General features: G+C 41.4%; 2 protein-coding genes across 2 annotated transcripts in view; one reads left to right on the forward strand and one right to left on the reverse strand.

The window, feature by feature from the left end:
- AASS (aminoadipate-semialdehyde synthase) overlaps positions 1-5,050 on the forward strand; it is a 29,663-nt gene extending 24,613 nt beyond the window's left edge. The window contains exons 20-23 of the mRNA XM_009332272.1: positions 1,773-1,888; positions 2,063-2,151; positions 2,485-2,661; positions 4,253-5,050. Of these exons, the coding sequence (XP_009330547.1) occupies positions 1,773-1,888; positions 2,063-2,151; positions 2,485-2,661; positions 4,253-4,371 (501 nt within the window). The 3' untranslated portion in view covers positions 4,372-5,050. The remainder of the gene's footprint in view (positions 1-1,772; positions 1,889-2,062; positions 2,152-2,484; positions 2,662-4,252) is intronic.
- Positions 5,051-11,930: 6,880 nt separating this feature from the next.
- Positions 11,931-18,480, reverse strand: part of PTPRZ1 (protein tyrosine phosphatase, receptor-type, Z polypeptide 1) — a 66,573-nt gene continuing 60,023 nt past the window's right edge. Inside the window, exons 23-27 of the mRNA XM_009332274.1 lie at positions 17,512-17,640; positions 15,848-15,994; positions 15,415-15,557; positions 14,654-14,789; positions 11,931-12,950 (exon numbers count right to left, since the gene is read on the reverse strand). Coding sequence (XP_009330549.1) covers positions 12,810-12,950; positions 14,654-14,789; positions 15,415-15,557; positions 15,848-15,994; positions 17,512-17,640 — 696 coding nt within the window. The 3' untranslated portion in view covers positions 11,931-12,809. The remainder of the gene's footprint in view (positions 12,951-14,653; positions 14,790-15,414; positions 15,558-15,847; positions 15,995-17,511; positions 17,641-18,480) is intronic.

Below are 18,480 nucleotides of genomic sequence, written 5' to 3' on the forward strand. Positions count from 1 at the left end.
GGTTCCCCAGAGAGACTCTGGAGTCTCTGACACTGGAGGTTTTCAGGACTCAGCTAGACAAAGCCACGGCTGACTGGAGTGCTGGTGGTACTCCTGCTTCAAGTAGGGCATTGGGCTAGATGACCCTCAGAGGTCCCGTACAATATTTTTATGATTTATCTTAAATTTTCTGTCAGTCAGAATCCAGCCCTCAGTGCTGTGAGTTTGCAGTGTCCATATTGGTACTGGCCCATGATTTTCAGTGTAAAAGTATTTTTTTAGGGCATCAACAAGTAAGAGAACATGCCTAAATGAGTATATTAAAATCTTTTTTTCTGTTAAAACTCTGTACAAGCATTTTTTTTGTCTTCTGTTATGCTGCTTTTCTGTCTTGCTTACTGATGCCTCACTTCATCTTAATCTCAGCCAAGGTATGACTCCTATGGTGTGCTGCTGTTACATTTGACAGTCCACGTTTTGGTTGTCTCTGTGGGCAAAGCGGGGATTTTCATATTTCAGTGTGGTGTAAAGAGAGCTGAATTGACACAGCTTATTACTTGTCAGGTCTGCTTGTCTGTCTTGTGAGAAATTTTTCTTCCATTTTGCAAATCCCTGAGAGAGTAACTGTTTATTACTCAGATGAACAAAATTCAGATCTGCCTCCTGTTTCCTTCCTTGTGCTTTTATCAGCATTAATCTGGAAAAAGACACCAGGCTTATGCTGTGTGATGGTCTGAGGAGAGCACAGTATTCTGACGATGATGCCGTTATTTCAGGTTAAGAATGTCTTGAGTGTTCTCAAAACCAAGAAAGCAGAAGGTGAAGAGGCCCAGTCTTGCTTGTCTCTGACTAATATACAGCACTGCTCATCTTCGCAAACTCCAGGAGTTTTTGGGCTGCTGTATGGGAATTACTTGTATTTTTTTTGAGATTATTTTTGTCCCCTTTCAATTTTAGGGTTGATATCTTCAAGTTTTCTTTGCAAAGATGGCTAGAATTTCCGGTCCTTCTAGCCTCAATGAATAAGTACACAGTGTCATGTAATCTGTGAAAATAACTATAAACTCATTAGTCTCACTGCGAACCTTGTCTCAGCAATGTTGTTACATCTTAGTACTTTCCCCTTATCTACTCTGCCCAGGAAGCAGAGGAGATAGGCTAACCTGGGCTTCTAAACAGACTCTGCACTTCTTGCTTGCTTCATATCTTGTTCATAGCTCCGTTTATTATCCGTCTTGCTGTGAATGAAGCAAGCGATAATTATCATCTAGATAGCACAAAATGGCCTTCAGATATGCACAAAAATGTTCAGAAAGCTTTTTGGTAATATTCCCAGGATTGCCAGAGCCTTGTTCATCTCATCAGTCTGTTTCCTTCCTTTTGAAAGGGACGTTCTCCGTTTCTAGACCAGCTGAAAGATATCCTTAAGTTCCTGACTCTCTGGCTATCTCCAGGTGGCTTCTCTTTCACCCTAACATCCTCCCAGCGTTCTTTGTTTATGCAGATTTCTATATTCTTTCTTCACTGCCAGAGGAAGGGACAAGACTAAAAAGTAGCGGGAAGCAGCTGAGTGGTGGGGTACAAAGTGTTTTAGGAAAAGATGACCCCTATTCTCACTTGTTGCGATTAAAAATCTCCAACTATCTTACTTTCCCTGTACGCATAACCTGTCTTCTCAGGAGTCCTGGATATTAACTGAGCTTAGTGGAGCAGTGGGTTCTTGAAACCTTGACGGAAAAGGAGTGGGAACAGATGTCAGGCCTTCAGGAATTTTTTTTTTTCTTTTAATACAGAAAGAGCTCATGTGCAAGCTGGTTGGAATTAAGCTGCCTGCTGAGTACCATGTTCTTAAAGAAGCTGTATTTAGCAAACTGGAAAAGGACAAAAGTCAGCTGGAGGCAGTAGAATGGTAAAATGTTCCAGGGATTTTTAAAGGGTAAAAAAAAAAAAAAGGTTTGAATTCTACCCATTTTGGTCCATTTTGAGACTGTTAAACTGGTATGCTGAACAAGCTGGAAATTACAAAACTGAGACTAAGCTGTTGATAGGCAATGATATAAATCTGTCTCATTTCTTCTGCCAGGCTAGGTTTATTGGGAGATGAACCAGTTCCAGCAGCAGATTCCATTGTGGGGGCTCTTGCGAAGCACATGGAGATGAAGCTGCCCTTTGGTATGTGAGAAATTCTTCTTTTTCATGGCTTTGAGTGGAAGAAGTCAATATCTCTTATCAGCCTTAACTAGATTAGTTTGTTCACCTTCATTAAAAAACCTTCACGTTAGGTTTTTTAATGTCTTGTGATATTCTCCACTCCCCTAATTTATCCTTTTCTTTCCCTGTTATGTTTTTAGTTCCATCTTAATATTCTGTCCTCCCTAATAGTCCCTATCTTAAGTCACGCCCCTGATACACGTGCTGTGTATGCACGGTGCCGTGCTTGTCAGGAGCCTCATCTTGGTATGACTGAAATACAAGGAATGAATAGTTTGTGTGCTTTTCTCTTAGGCACTGGAGAGAGAGATATGATTGTTATGAGAAATGAAATAGGTCTCAGGCATCCTTCTGGTCATTTGGAAGACAAATTTATTGATCTGGTTGTCTATGGTGATAACAAAGGATATTCTGCGATGGCTAAAACAGTAGGATACCCCACGGCTATTGCTGCTAAGATGGTTCTAGACGGTAAGTGACTGTTCAGGCTTCAGCAACAGTATTTCATCACTCTGGATCTTCCTGCCTGTAGAAAGCAGATGTGTAGTGTTTCTGAAGTGTATAAACGTTTTTGGTTTGGGCTGGGGTTTTTTTTGTTTGTTTGTTTTTTTAATTTAATCAAACTCTTCCTGTTGTCTTTACAGGAATTTTTAATCTGCATGTTTGGATGTTTCAGTGACTCTTCTTAACTTCTTAATCTATAGAGATTTTTAGTAGTTTAATCTTAAGTGTTTCACTGGTGTAGAGGGGACCTTTGGTATGGTGTATTACAATTCATTATGCCACAGTGAAGCAGGCTAAAATATACCTGTGCTGAACAAACTAGTAACTTCCATTGCTACTTTCCAGATTGATCGAATTTGAGGCTTGGGGCATATTACCTGATCATATTGTCTGTGTATGTAAACAGGCAGACTCTGCCTAGTCATCACCATGTTTAAGGAAATAGTGTGATTTCCCCTTGCTTGCTCTTAATCTTTAAAACTTCATTCTTCTCCTGGCTAACTGAAATGAGCAAAAACTTTGGGTTTGGTTTTTTTTGGTTTTGTCTTTTTTGTAATTTAAAAAAACAGAAAACAAACGTTTGAAGTTTAGATGCTTTTCACCTAATCACAGTTTCACAGCTCTATGAATCAAATTCAAGCTGTGTATGCTATTTCAAACTTTTTTCCCTTGTTCTTTGATACAGTACTGCTGCTGTGTGAGAACATAATGCCAAGGTTGATAAATCTGCATGTGTGTATATATATGTAGAAATGTAAAAATATAAAAATTGAAATTTATATAATTGCAAATTGATATTTTTACTTGTGCTGGGTTGACCTTGGCTGGCTGCCAGATGCCCATCCAGCTGCTCTCTCCCCTTTCTCAGCCAGGACAGGGGGAGAAAATAAGATGAAAAAGCTCACGGGTTGAGATAAAAACAGGGAGATCACTCACCAGTTATTGTCACAGGCAAAACAGACTCAACTTGAGGAAAATTAATTTATTGCCAATTAAAAATAGGTTTGGATAGTGAGAAACAAAGACAAAACACCACCTTCACCCCCACCTCTTTTTCCCAGGCTCAACTTCACTCCTCCATTCCTGACTCCTCAGCCTCTTCCTTCTGCCCCAAGCAGCACAGGGGGATGGGGAATGGGGGCCTGTGGTCAGTCCATAACACCTCCTCTCTGCTGCTCCTTCCTCCTCACACTTTTCCCCTGCTCCACCATGGTCTCTCCATGGGCTGCAGGGGAGTCTCTGCTCCGGCACTTGGATCACCTCCTCCCTGCCTCCTTCTCTGACTTCGGCGTCACAGGGTTGTTTTTCACACTTTTTTTCCTCGCCTCTCACTGCTGTGCAGCGTCTTGCCCTTTCTCAAATACATTTTCCACGAGGCAAGGCCGAGGGGCTCAGCCGTGCCCTGCGTTGGGTCAGTCGGAGCCGGCTGGAACCGGCTGTGTCCGGCACGGGGCAGCCCCGGCCCCTCCTCAAAAAAGCCCCCCTGCAGCCCCTGCTGCCAAAGCTTTGCCAGGTAAACCTAGCACTTAACACCTTTTTTTTCCTACCTTTATCTCAGGTGAAATAGATGCCAAAGGTATGGTTATACCGTTGACAAAGAATGTTTACGGACCAATACTTGAACGTGTTCGGGCAGAAGGCATTGTGTACAGTACTCGCAGCGTTATCAAACAGTAACTGGAAGCAGTGGATTGAATCGGGTTTTGGCTTTGTTTGGTTCCCCCCACTTTAAGAATCTCAATTTGGACCAGCTAAAGAAAGGCAGCACCTGCCACTTCACACACAAATGATGCCTTCCATAAAACCGGTCGCCTGACTGATGTAGGAACTGTAGATACCCAGATGCATGAATTGTGGTATTTTCCTTTTAAAACTGTTATGCTTTCATGTACGTGTTTCAGCATCAGTCAGATCTTTCCTTATATGTTTCCTAAAATATCTCGGGAGGGTTTGTTTTTTTGGGTTTTTTTTTTTTGTTTTTTTTTTTAATTAACTGAGTTTATCTTCTAAGTGTATAGGATTATTATTGAGACAAATTTAAGCTGAAAGAAAAATCCATTAGTGGATTCTTTCATGGTGGAAAAGTCTGGTTAATGAATTCCGTTGATTAAGCTTGATTGTTCATGTGGTAAAAATGATTTATCAGAATAACAGAGATGAAAGCGATACTTCAATTTTGTCTTGTTGTCCCTTTCCTTTTAACAGTATTTGTGAATGTTTTCACAATAACAATATGCAAGAAATAGTTTAGAAATTCTGCACTACTAGCAAATAAGATCCTGTTAAATCTTGAAAATGTTCAGCTGTTAAATATTTGAAATCTAGATCTTAATATTTTTGAAATCCCTCTCTTATGACTGTAAACTTAAACTTCCTCCCTCCTAAAATTAATTTAAAGCAAGCTTCCCCCGCCATACCCTTTGCTGTTACAGAGTGGAAGCTGGTTGCGATACGCTGAAATACCTGCTGTTACGTGTTGCCTTGTGCTGTCAAGAGAGGACATTAGCGTTTAGCTGTGCAGCTAGGAAGGGCATTCTGAAATACAACACAGTTAATGTGCTTAGAAGCCGCTCCAAATGACATGTTTACTCCTTCCACTTACACTGTGTGCCTCGTCCAGGTTAAGTACTGTTACAAAGGGAATAGACTGTAGTATAAGCAGCTTTGAAATGCAGTAGGCTCAGAGGTTTAAATCACTACTTTTTGAGTTCGTTTCTGTCCTTTTGCTATCATGCTTTTGAAGCGTTCATTTGTGAGCCTACCCGTACTACTCAATACAGTGCCACTTTAGACTGATTTAGAAGTTTGCCAGTGTACCAGCTCATTTGATGCTAAGTGCTGTGCTGCACGGATGTGCCAGCCCGGCTCTAGCGGCAGTTCAGCCGCATCAGCCCAGAATTGAACATTAGCCTGAGCGCAGCTTCTCTCCGACAAAACAGCAGTTGTTTCCTTCCAGTTCAGGGCTGCTTCTGTGGCTTTTGATCAGGGATTTCTACACCACCTTGCAATGCAAGCATGGCTTAGACTTCACCAGTTAGGCCTGTGAGATGCAACGCTGTGGGCAGATAGCATTTGCACTGGTACCTGTGCAATTGTCTGGAGCTCCCTTTTTCTAAAGCTGAATACTGATGCTGGAAGCTGTCTGCTTTCAACTTTGCTCACAAGCGCACTTTGCTGATAAACGCACAGCCTTTTACCTCTTGAGAAGCATAGTGCTATTGTCACGGTCCCGAGGGGCTGGAATTCCAGGTGTTGCTTTGCCCGGTAGGAAAAGCAGCTGTAACAATAGCTGAAGTTTTGATCTCCAAGTCTCGCTACTCAGGATTTGGATTTTCTTTGTGCATATGTAGTGAAGTAGCAACTGCAACAAAGAGGGTGGCGAAAGGAGCCAAAGGGAGAAGGAAGAATGAAGGGCAGAGTATTATTGTCATAGGAGGGCTTTTTATACTGAACCACTGAATGCTTTTGTACTGTCAAAGTTGGATTCTGTTACAGTGCCATGCATGTTCTGAGCATCGGATGAAATCCTGGCTCCACTGAGTTGCTTTGCTTCCCACTGACCTTACAGGCCGTTGGTCTGTTGCATGGCTGGTACGTGCAGCTGGGGTAAGGATGGAGCCTGCAATGAATGTTCTGCGCTCTGCTGCCTCCTTCTTCCCCGGTAGATTAATGGCCAACAACTAAGGGTTAAAATTAGACTTGTATCTGCTGGTCCCTTCCAGTCCAGTGCTTGGTGAGACCAGGATTTCACTTGAGAATTCTCTGTTCCCTCCTTTACCCCACAAATACACAACCATGGAGTTGTGACACTGTTATGTATGCATGCACCTTGCTTGCTTTTCTGCCTAGGAAATGCAGTATGAAAAGAAAATTGGAACTTTTAAGAAGTATGTAATCTCTTTGGAGCACACAAAGAACGAGCACTACAGAGTGTTTTCTTCAAGAAACACTGCCTCTATTTTTGAAACATTTTGTATCAGAATATATTTCTGTTTCCCAGTGCAATGCTGCTTTTCATTTTCTAAGTTTAGACTTAAATGAATTTATTGGTCAGCTTTTGTATGAAGATTACACTTCTCAGTTCTCATTGCATATTATTGGAAAGATAATTGTATCTTATACACCAGATTGCTTGAAAAATAAATCTGAAAACCTGTGTTTCATTGTCATGTCATCTTTACACTCTAATGAGATGTATATGAATGGGATTTGGTTTTTTACATAGGTGGTTATATTGAAAGGATGTCTACACATGGACTTCTCTATGTACATGAAATACCTTTCCATACTTCTTGCTAGACTCACAAGAGAAGACTCTTCAAGGATTGTTTAAGCATCCACATCGAACACCCATATATATATTTTTACACATATGTATCTCTGTACCTAGACATCATCTTCAGCCATAATCTTAAGAGATGCAATTTTTTTAGCACATATTTTGTGCTTGGGCTCAAGGACAACTACTTCAGTGGAAAGCTACAGAACAGCAGATGTATAATGTCTCCCTGTACCCTAGGAAGAAATGAAAGCTTGGTTGTCTCACTGCCTATCTCAGCTTGAGGGCCTGGCTCGGCTGAATACACGGTTTGCTTTCTGCTATCGCTGCCTGGGCTGAAAGGCTCTTCAGCTGTTTGTTCACATCAGGCTGCAAGGAACAGATTGTTTGTCACTGTGTCTCTCTTATTTTTTCATTTTGGAATTTATTCTAGTGCCAGCTCTCCATGGCAGATAAGATCCCAGTTTCTTTCTGGGAGGGAGGTGCTTGAGCCCCGTTACACTCAGACTCCCTTCTTTGCCTCACTGTTTCACACTCTCTCTGCCCCGGATATTCCTGTAGACGAGAATTACATCCCTTTTCAGGGACTGGAGCATGAAAGTGCGACCGCCGGACAAAGGGCATGCGCTCATAGCACAATAGCTGTTTAAGGGGAAAAAAATCTGGTGTAAAATGATTGTGATTAGGCTGGAAAACTAACGAGGAGGGGGAGAAAAAAGAAATTTAGCTTTGAGTGTCCAGCAGAATTTATCAAGGCAAATCAGACCATCTCAAATACCCTGTGACTAATTACAGGGTCACGGGATGTGACTTTGCTAAAACAAGGGTGTGAGTTCAGTAAGCCAGAAGGGGTTTTTTTCTACTTTTTTGGTTCTAAAAAGAAAAGAATGCCATTGGAAACAGAGGGGAATCAGGGGAAACGTGGCCAAATGTCCTGAGAGCCTTCTCTTCCCTCTTGTCCCTTTGAAAGTACAGTCCCTAATCCACCAAAGCACAAACCTGTGGAAAGAAATGGATGGTCCGACCTTGGCGTGGCTGCAGGGAAGTGGTGAAAACCAAGACTGTAACCTAGGACGCCTCAGACTTAGGGTAGTGGTTGGGTCCCTGTTTCTGTTTTTAATCCCACAAGACAACATGGCTCCTCTCCTCCCCAGCCTGCTTTGCTTATGCTTCGGAACGATTAGAGGGAGAAACAAGTTTAACTTTGCTAAACTTGTCTTGAAGTAAGCGTTTACCACAGAAAATTTCAACCCGTCTGAAATAACACACGTTATCCTAAGACGTCGCGATGAACTGTGCCAGGTAAAGCATTTGTGATAAACCATTGCTAACTGATTTAGTCAACTGATTTTCAAAGTCCATAGTAAGGTCTTTAACTAACACGCTGTTGTACTGATCGCCATGAGTTTGTATGGCTTCGAGTCATCATTTATTGCTGACTTTTGTAAAGCTTTTCCATAGGTGTTAAATCACACCACCACAATCACTAAAAAGTTGATGTTAGTAAATTACTCAGGTCTTTTTTTTTTAGCTCTCTGCTCACTGACGATTTCTTAGGAGGGAGCTCACCAATCAGGTTTTCCTTGGCACACATGACAACAGCTTTGTAAAAAAAAAAAAAATCTTAAACTGACATTTTTTATTAATATCCTCCTTCTTGCAGGAGATACATAACATCTTTTCCACACTTGACCCAGTTTGAAAAGGCAGACTATATGTCTTTTGAGTCTGTAGCTTGGATTACAAGAAAAAAATTAATTAGAATATGGCCTTTGTCTGAGAGAGGAACTGACACGCATTTATTAAAATCTGTAATCCATCACGGTTGAAGATTACAGAAGATTTTTTTATGATTCTTATTTTTTTCTAGCTCAGAACCAATATGTGTGAGTAAAGAGATTATCCTAAGCACTTATGTTTTAAATAACTTGTCAGCATGCTAAGATGATGAATGTGATTACAAACATCTCTGGAAGAAACCTTGAACGACAGCTGATTCCTTGGATTATCATTTTAAAATGTCTGCAAAACATTTAGGTTGAAAGAAACAGTTATATCAAGATGGGATTTTAGAAAGGAGGATTCCTTTCTCGCTTTTGGTCCATAGAGGCTTGAAAAACATAGTAGAATTAATTGGCCTAAAAAAGACTTCGTATCTACAACTACATGAAACTATAATTACATTAATAGAAGATATCAAAATAAAAAGCGTGAAGTTATGTGAGGCTACAAGCCAGTTTTCCTAAAGAAAAGGCTGGAGAAGTAGCACATGAGCATTGCAGTTTCTTACGTTGTGTGCTAGTGCGGTGAGGAGCAGAAGTATACGGTAAGAAGATTATGGAATACGGTTTGCAAATGGCCATAAGCTCACAATTAACCTCTCTCGTGTGGGCACCCCTAGAGATTAAGAAAGGAAAAATTGTGTCTGTATTTTTGGAATGAGAGGGGGGAATGATATAATATCACTGTCCTCGTTAGCCTAGATGTGCAAGCAGAGGGTGTCAGTCAACCTGAGTGCTTTAGAGGAAGTTGTAAGGAACCCCCAGGCCACCGGGAACAAGAAGATACTCTCTTCCTCAAAGAGCAATCATTACACCCCTTTGTGTACCCCAACTTTGTGCTGAAAGCTGTGAAGAAAGCGTATGTGCAATTCAACAGTGTTATAAAAATGTGCGCTGTTTGGGACAATGAGCCCGTTCTGTACATTTGTAACTCTTATCACCCCCAAAATAACACACGCATCGTAAGAAAAAAAATCTAGATCCTATTTTTCAAAGGTGTTTAACTTGGCTAGGGATACATTGTAAGTTCACTTGCACTTAGAAGCCCTATCTCGGTCCCGTTCTTCCCAGACTTCAGAATTAGCCAATGTGCAGGTATGACAAGGAGCACAGGGGGAAAAAAAAAAGTGTAAAACTTGAATAAAGATGTCTTGGCTGAGGAAAGTAGGTTCCCTCATTTCTGAATTATTCGATGAACTAGTTATGGCCGTGAACTAAAGCAGCAAGCGCTAGTATCTGCAGGCACATGGCTGCACCTCTGGCCCCAGGCTGAGCTACCTGCACAGGTCCTGAGAAACTGCTGGGCACGGGAGGGGAAACTGCTGAAGAGAGCAAGAGTGAGCAGCTGACGGCTGTCACGAGTAGTGCCACCAAGTCTGGCTGCGTTTCACAGGCGGTTCATGGGGACTTATGTGAGGGAAGGCCAAACCCCGGTGGAGACCTTTGGGAAAGAAAAGCTTGCAAGCTCAGAGACACCAAGGTGTTGATAATACCGTGTACGGCTGAGATGATCTAAGTGGCAGCAGCATCATAGATTTCACGTTTGGGTATGGATGTAACAAAACTGGGGCCCATGAAGAAAAGGTAATTAGGTTGTTTATCTGCCAAAAGACAGGGAGACCAGGGTGGAGAAACAGAGGGATCGAGGTGGACGGGGAAGAATAAGCAAGGGAAAATGGAGAGAAGAGGGGTAAAAGGGGATGCGTGCATGCAAGCAGGCTGCTGGGCAGCACCCTTGCCCGTCTGCGCCCTGTGCCTGATCACTGCCCTCTGTCCTGCCTTCTTTTTAACTCCTAGTCCTATTTTCTGTGTGAGGAATCCTGTTTCTACCACTCTCTCTAGCGTGCGTGCGTGCGCACCTGTGTATCTCCCTGTGTGGAACATGTGCCCTGCGCGGTCCCTGGCCGGACCTGCAAAGGGGAATTGGGCTGAGACAGGAGAATCATCCTGCGTTTGGCTCCGGTGGACAGGGAAGGGGAAACCCCCGGGGCCCCAAGTCCCATGGATTCAGCCACTCCATAATGCCTGGGACTGCATTACTGTGGTTACAAAGAGAAGCGGTCAAGTGGAAAAGAGAATTCAAGCACATTAACATGTTAACACAGTTTTACAAAACAAAGTATACATTATATTGTTTTGATTATTTTGTCTATACCATTTTTTTTTTAAAGAGGACAGGAGGAGGAAAAAGTCTGCTTTGCTGCTAGCTATTCTGTCATTCTTGTGCATTCTGTCTCCTGGTTTAGCACCTTCACACATTTCTTGTATCATCAGTACGTGGATTTTTTTTAGTTTCCATTGTTTAGATTCCTCTAAACCTAAATTTGTTTTGGCTTTGCTGCAGCTCCACCTATCCTCAATCCCACACTGCTGAAGGGGTCTAGATCTATCTGCTGACACTCTGAGATCCCTCACACACCCTTGCCTCAGGACATCAGTCGACTAAAATCTCCAAGTCCACAACAGGTCCGTCTTCTCCCATCCTTATTTTTCATCTAAGATACTGTCCATTAGTTTCTTGGGCATTCTGCTCCAGAACCGTATCTCTGCTCTCAATACTTCTACACAGCAACTGAATGTACCAAAGTGAGAAAATAGTTACTCTCACGGCCTGTGTTAGTTTTAAACAAAGATCTGTTCTGCTCCAGGCTCCTCCACCCTCCTCAGTGCTGCAACCTTCAGTACAATCAGTATCTTTTCTTGCCAGTTCAGAGGGTTACAGAAAATAATTGAGTGGTCAAGTTGAAACATTTTGCTTTTGCTCTTGCAGCGATTACTTGCTTTACTGCTTCCCAGAGTTCGGCTTTTGCTTTGCCAAAGGAGGCAGCAAAGAGCTCCGCAGCTGAACGAATGATCTGAAGCAAAGCCAGCATGGAGAAGCCTTGCAAGGGGGCAACTAAGGCAATCCGGAGGCCTGGACAGCCTGTTAGCCTGTGGGTGACCAGACTGGGAGAGGCTAAACCAGGAGCCGACGTGGACACTATGGGTATGGGTGGAAGTGGCGCAGAGATTAAATAACAAAACGTAATGTTTGCTAAAACTGCCTTCTGAACTCGCAGATTCCACAGGAAGAGCAGCCATCTCCGGGTCAGCCTTGAGTCCTTACTCCTGTAAGCAAAAGCTCTCTCATACGACAGTGAAGACCGGTCACTGTATGTGGTAGACCGCTAAGCACAGACTGGAGTATTTATATTTATTTTTGCAATGCCATAGGTAAAAACAATTTAACAATGCCAAGTACAGGTGTTAAATCTCATAAAAACTTCTCATTTCAAAACAAATGATTTCTATTTCCCACAAAAAGTTAAAATCACATGCAGCTATATGAAGGTTAATTGCTTAAGATGCACAATTATATATCAGAAGACTTTGTTAAAATAAAAACATACTGGACTACATCATTTTAACAAGGCAATTACACAGAACTAGAAAACTGACTCCGTAGTAAAATATAAAAATCTACAATTATAAATATAAATTTGGTCCATGGAATCACTACAGAAGTAGCAGTATTTACAGTAAGTATCAGATTACTATTCTAAATGTCTAATTGAAGTCTTAAAATGTTGAACGTTATGGAGAACAGTATTTTATTTACATTCTACTATATTAAAAGTTGTATTTCTAGCAAATGTAAATTGTTATAAATACAGCAAATAAATCAAATACTAAACCCATGACATGTTTGTAACTGAGAATCTCCTAACACCTATAAATATGATAATTTTAAGTTAAAAGCAAAGCCAAAAACTAATACTGAAAAAACATACCACAATTCAATTCTTAGAAACACTGTAAAAGTCAATCAAGTTAGTCCAGACGTAACAACGTATTACAAGAAATCTTTCAAGAAAAGGCACACATTGTTAATGATAAAAGTTCCGCGGTGAAGTCATATGTAACAGAAATGACTGAGCAACGGTTGGGATCTGATTATATATATAGTGACTGGACAGATCTACCCCCACGCCCGTATAAAACTGAAAATATTAATGGTAAACTCCAGGTGTGACTGGTGTGATGTAGGTATGCCTGTGTTTAATCTGATGTGTTAATTAAACTAAAGATTCTAAACTTTCAGCCGCATTTCCATCGGGTAAAGCTGAGCCGTTACTGTCCATAGATGCTGAAGGGTTTTCTTCTTGCCTTGTGCTGACAAGGCTGAGAATAGCTTTGTACAGAAACTGGTACTGTTCCTGGAGAAGAAAAGAGGATATAGTCAGTGTGTTGTCAGAAATAATAACACTAGATTATCTTGTAACACTGTTACTCAAAATTAATTAACAGCTGATGCGTCAGTCTGTTAAGGTACCGTGTTCCACAATTTATTGTGTTAGCAGCTTTATTCATTTTCTGACTAATGGCTCCCCCTGTGCGCAATATAAAGCACAACATCAAGGAACACAGTAGAGGTGGGGGAGAAAACTGTATTTTTTTAAGAAATATTATGCGCTAAATCTGATCCTTGTTAAAGTCAGTTGCAAAGTTCCCATTGATTGAATGGGGTCAGGATTAGGGCTACTATTTGTCTGTCGGCTTTTTTTTTCCCCTTGAGTATGTTCTCATTTTTTGCCCTCCGAATTCTATCTAGGCAGATTTTTTAAAATTTTTTGTTTGGTACTTGCAGTTACTGTTTATGTTTTTGAAGACCCTGCCAAGTGTAGGAAGAGAGACGAGACTTTGTGGGAAGATTCACTGAGGAGGCCACTGCCTAGGGGGAGCGGGGTGGGGTGTCTCAGTTGGGTGCAGTGGGAAACGGGGAGTGCCAGAAGCCAGCCGGAGCGCAGCGTGGGCTGGGAAGGGGAAAACAGCTGGATGCTCTGTGCAGGGCGGCACCTCGGGAGCGCAGGCACAGCGAAGGCTGTGCTGCACCAGGTAACAGTGGACGCTCTGAAAGGGCAGAGGAATATTTTGGGTTCTAGGATGGATATATGAGGGTAAAGAATTTCTGTGATGGAAGGAGTGGGGAGCAGTAAGACAGACTAAGTAGAGTGGGGTTTGGGGTCTGGACTATTAGGTTGCGCTAAAAGATATGGGGTAGAAAGAGCAACGAATTTGAAAATCTGCAGTAGCAGGACGGGAAACTGGAAATCTGAGATAAAGGGCCCAGGTATTTGCTGGAGGCTCCTGGGGCAAGAGGAGTGAAGGTCCTAACGGTGCTGCTGAGGCAGGAAGGGTTCCCATCTTCACTGCATTTTCTGCCAGGCACCTCAGTCTGGGCTAGCTGGGCAGGGCAAGGGGTGGACGCATCTGTGAATCCTGTGTCATGTCCTGTTTTTGCTGTCAAAAATGTGATGATGCTAACCCTAACATTTCACCCTTAAAGTGTTCTCCTTATAACACCCATTGTAGCTCTACAGCAGTCAGATTGGTAGTGGTATGACCAAAGGGGCAAGGTTCATAGTTTTTCACTTCTGTGATGAATTTTCATTTGTATGACACTGACTTAGCAAGTAATTCTTATTTGTTACACTTTTCATGTTTTTTCTTTCTGTAAGCACAGTGACAGTGGTGTCAGGTGACCATTCAACAGAGCATAAAAGACCAAAGTCCATCCTAAAATGGAAAACTGGGGTAACTACTTCAGGGTCTACTTGGAGTACAAATTTACTCCTGCAAAAACCTTCATTCACATGACATAGCGCAGATCTTATGATGATGGTGGCAGCTCTACACATTTTGAGTATGACCACTTGATAACCACATAACAGGTTTTCACGGGAAATACTTTGTTTTGGAATAAGCAGCAGGTCCACTACAGCACCTTTGGAAGACAGTTTTGATTAACTAACGCAGAAACTAAGATGCCAATGGTTCAGTAATGTTGCCCTAAGATCTAAGCACGCTAATAATACCACTTATAGGAAAAAAATATGCACACATTTTGCTTATTACTTACAATGTCTGTAAAGACTCCAGGCCTCATCAAATTTATCATCTTCGCCACCTGGTAAACATCCACCGAGTTCTCATTTTCCAGTTGATGCATCAGTGTTGTTAATGCGCAGAAAGTGCCTGCTGTCACCCCTCCATGCCTTTGTAAAGTAAAAAAACAACCAACAAAACACAAAAAAAAAGTCTCTAGAAACTGGATCAAGTTTCTACAGCTGGAGAAAATACAAAATCCAGGCTAAACTGATGAACTTCTGCCATGTGACCTTTACCTTTCTGAAATAGGCCTGCCCAGCAGTGCCTTAACACAACCTTCACAGCACCTGGCTACAACTTCTGGAGAGTCTTTAAAAGCCAGTCTTAGAGTTACTTCCCTACAATCCTCTACTAACCAAGTCCTGAAGGCCTCAGGTCCTTCAGTATTTCAACATTTCCATATTTTTGGCCATTATTAAACAGCTGGAGAAGGGTAAGGTGCCTCATCTAAATGGTCTTACTTCTTTCAATAATAGACAATGAAGCCCTGATTGATTTCCTCTCCAGTGCCCTACTTGACAATCATCTGGAGTGTCAAAATGATAGAACTGAAAAGAAAACACTGAAGTGTGATAAAATGAAAATGTTTCTCGATGCAGCTGAAACAGAAGCAGCAGCACTATTGTTAGGTGCAGACTTTGTGCCTTGTTTCAGCGGCTTTCACTCTAAATGAGATGGAGGGATGGTTCTACAGAAAAAACATCAAAACAAACTGAAAGTTGCAGTTCTTACTCGTCATGTACAATCATGGGTCCATCACGGTTGGAAGTTTCCTCTTTGATGATGCTGATCAGTTCAAAAGTTTTACTAATAGGACTATCAGGATTTGGCCATTTTGGACACTGAAAATGCCTCACTTCAAGTACATAGTCATCCTAAAAGAGTGAAAAAAACATAGATCAATTTGGTAAAAGATTGACTGTCTTTATTTTTATCCTTCACCCTGTTCCAGTTCGGCTCCAGCCTCCAGATACAGAACCCCACTGCTGCGGAGGTTGGACTACCCTGTTCCCCCTGTCACCAGATTACTTATAGAGGTTATTCCCTCCCTGGGTGTTTCAAGGGCATGACATTTTATCACTCATTTACCATAGAAAATGTAACAAAATGTAGGCATTACCTTTAACAAATCAAGTCCCGAGTTACATGTTTATGACAGTATTACCTGTGTAGCTTCTAAAATAAAGTCTTGGATTATGAGCTTCTCCTCGTTAGACAGACACTTGTGTTCTTCAGCGATCATAGTAACTTTGAAACTCTCACAGTTTATAGGCTGATCTTTGTTTGGCCAGTATACAAATTCATCTTCAGCCTCCAGGAAAAAAAAAGAAGCCATAGAAGTAAGAAGCCATAGAAGTAAGTAATGTTGAGCTCTTAAAATAAAACTTAATCCAACATAATAAGTAATGTGTCACGTATGTAATCAATGCAGCCAGCTAGATTTAAACTGACAAATCAAAATTTGAGTGGGATTACAAACATCACAAGTGGTGGTTTTCAGACACCTCTGTAGTGATCCTGACCAGAAGACCACTGTACCCTGTGGAGATAGCGACCCACCTAACAGTCAACATGTGCTGTGCTGCGCTGTGCCACACGTCCAGCCTGGCCTTCAGGCTGTGTTGTGCTGCCCGTAGCCCATGGCCACAGGATAAATTTAGCTGGTGGGTTGTAACGTAGGAGCCTGCAGGCAGCTCCCACTCTGTACCGACGATTACGCCACTTGCGTGGCCTTGGGATTATCTAAAAGTGCAGCAAGAAGTTCTCACAAGAACATCCTTTCTGTTTGACAGCAGAAACGATGAACAGAGTCGTTTTCTTTTAAGAAAAATCCTGTAATAGTTTGGACGACCAAAATGGGGGTAACCCTTCCATGGACGGGAGCTGCATGGCGTGATGTACCTTGATCAGAGAACCGTTCAGTGCTGCACAGCTCGGGGTTCCCAGCATCTATGTGATGGGATGTAAGATTATCTATACTACCCTCTCCTTTATAGTGTTAGCTCTAATAAATAGCATTTTAAAGGATACTTTACAGAGTCTGAGTGTCTTTCTTACTGGGATCATAATGAACTAGCACCTCCTGGCAAAACAATCTCCCTTATTACAAGGGCTAACTTAAAAATCCATCTGTTTTATAGGAAGAGTAACATTCGTAAAACATTTGATGAGAAATAAAAAACAAACATTGTCTTGGCTGTACATGTTTTTCCAATCATGCAAGACTCTCCAAAGCATTTGCATGGCTTTCCTCCAAACTCATTACCAAACATGATGCCCTCTCACACCTCAAGATTTCTCTGAGTACCAACCTAAAAGCTCTCAGATGTTCCTGCATTTCTAGTAACTGAAAAACATATTCATTTGTTATTAAATTACACATGCAGGATGAACACGTGAGCTTCCTTTGCTGTTTAGAGTCAGACAAATCCCTGCTAAACATTTGTTCGTAACTTTAGGAGATGAGCAAGAGGAACAACCTCCTACTTCTCCCCTTACCTAACAATGGCTGAAGAAGCCATATTACAACTGAAGTAAAAGTCCTGGAGCGAAAACTAACCTTGCATAATGGTTACTTCTGCTGTTTGGCTCTTTTTATAAATTATACAGGAATGATCCAATACTTTCTCATGCCAGTTGCAATCTGCCCAGACAAGGATCTCCAGATTTCCACTAGATGATTTGGGGATTTTACACTCAGTACAGTATTATTAATTTTTAATTGTTTTTTGCAAATTCCAAGATATTGTCTCATGTCCTGCATATTTCAAAATGGTAATACTAATAAAATTCATACATAAACCCGTAACAATCAGCCACAAAACTCACCATATTCTGGCTATCAGGAAGCATGACTATTAACTGGGCATTATGGTCCCATATCATTCTCCAGAAATCCTTGATAGTGTGTAGTAAGGGATGCTGGGTAATAATGAATTCATTACTTTGATAATAACCCTGCAAAACAAAATCAACAGACTCAGAACTGATGCCCAACTATTAACATTTAAAGGAAGCTAGTGGACAGACCCAGAAGCCTCGAAAATAAATTGCAGACTTGTGCCTCCTTTGGCTTCCTGCAAATATTAGAAGAATATAAAACTTCCATTGCGGTATTTTCCAGATGAAAAGAATAAAATCAATTACACTGAAATAATTTTTAAAACTTAAAAAAAATTGATCAAAAAAAAAAGACAAAAGAAATCAGTGGAGACTTGAACAGCCAACTCAGAATGAAAATACATTAACTTGTACACACATGCTAATTGTTCTACATTAGCCAGAATTCCAGAGGAGCTGGCAACCTGAAACAAATAAAAGAATACTTGAAAAATCTGCAAAAATCCCAAGCGGTCTCTTAATTTGTACAGCTGTCCCAGACCAACTTCTTACCACAAAGGAGAGTTCCTTTGCACTAATGCACCTGATGAAGGATCATGCATACACAGCAGGGAGCTTTCCCATCTCTTTCCTGAATGTCCAGGAAGCATTTACTCCTCCCTCTCAGCTAATGAAGGGGAAAAGAGTTGAAGAAAACCCAGGGAACAAAAAGATAATGGAAAGCTGATGAGCTATGGTGCCTTGGGCTATGCCAGTTGCAAAAGCTCTGTAAGATGAGCAGGTAGGAAGGCAAACCACAGTACAGCCATTAAAAACTCACTTGTTAGTTAACACTTTTAGTTCATCTCAAAAGACCCTTCCATAGGTGAAGTTTAGCTTTACCAGTTTTTATGACTATGATGGGATTTCTGGTTCTACAGATTGTTAAAATGCAACGCGCTTAACTAAACTTAAAAC

Source organism: Pygoscelis adeliae, unplaced genomic scaffold, assembly GCF_000699105.1.
Source record: "Pygoscelis adeliae isolate BGI_AS28 unplaced genomic scaffold, ASM69910v1 Scaffold9, whole genome shotgun sequence".
NCBI lineage: Eukaryota > Metazoa > Chordata > Aves > Sphenisciformes > Spheniscidae > Pygoscelis > Pygoscelis adeliae.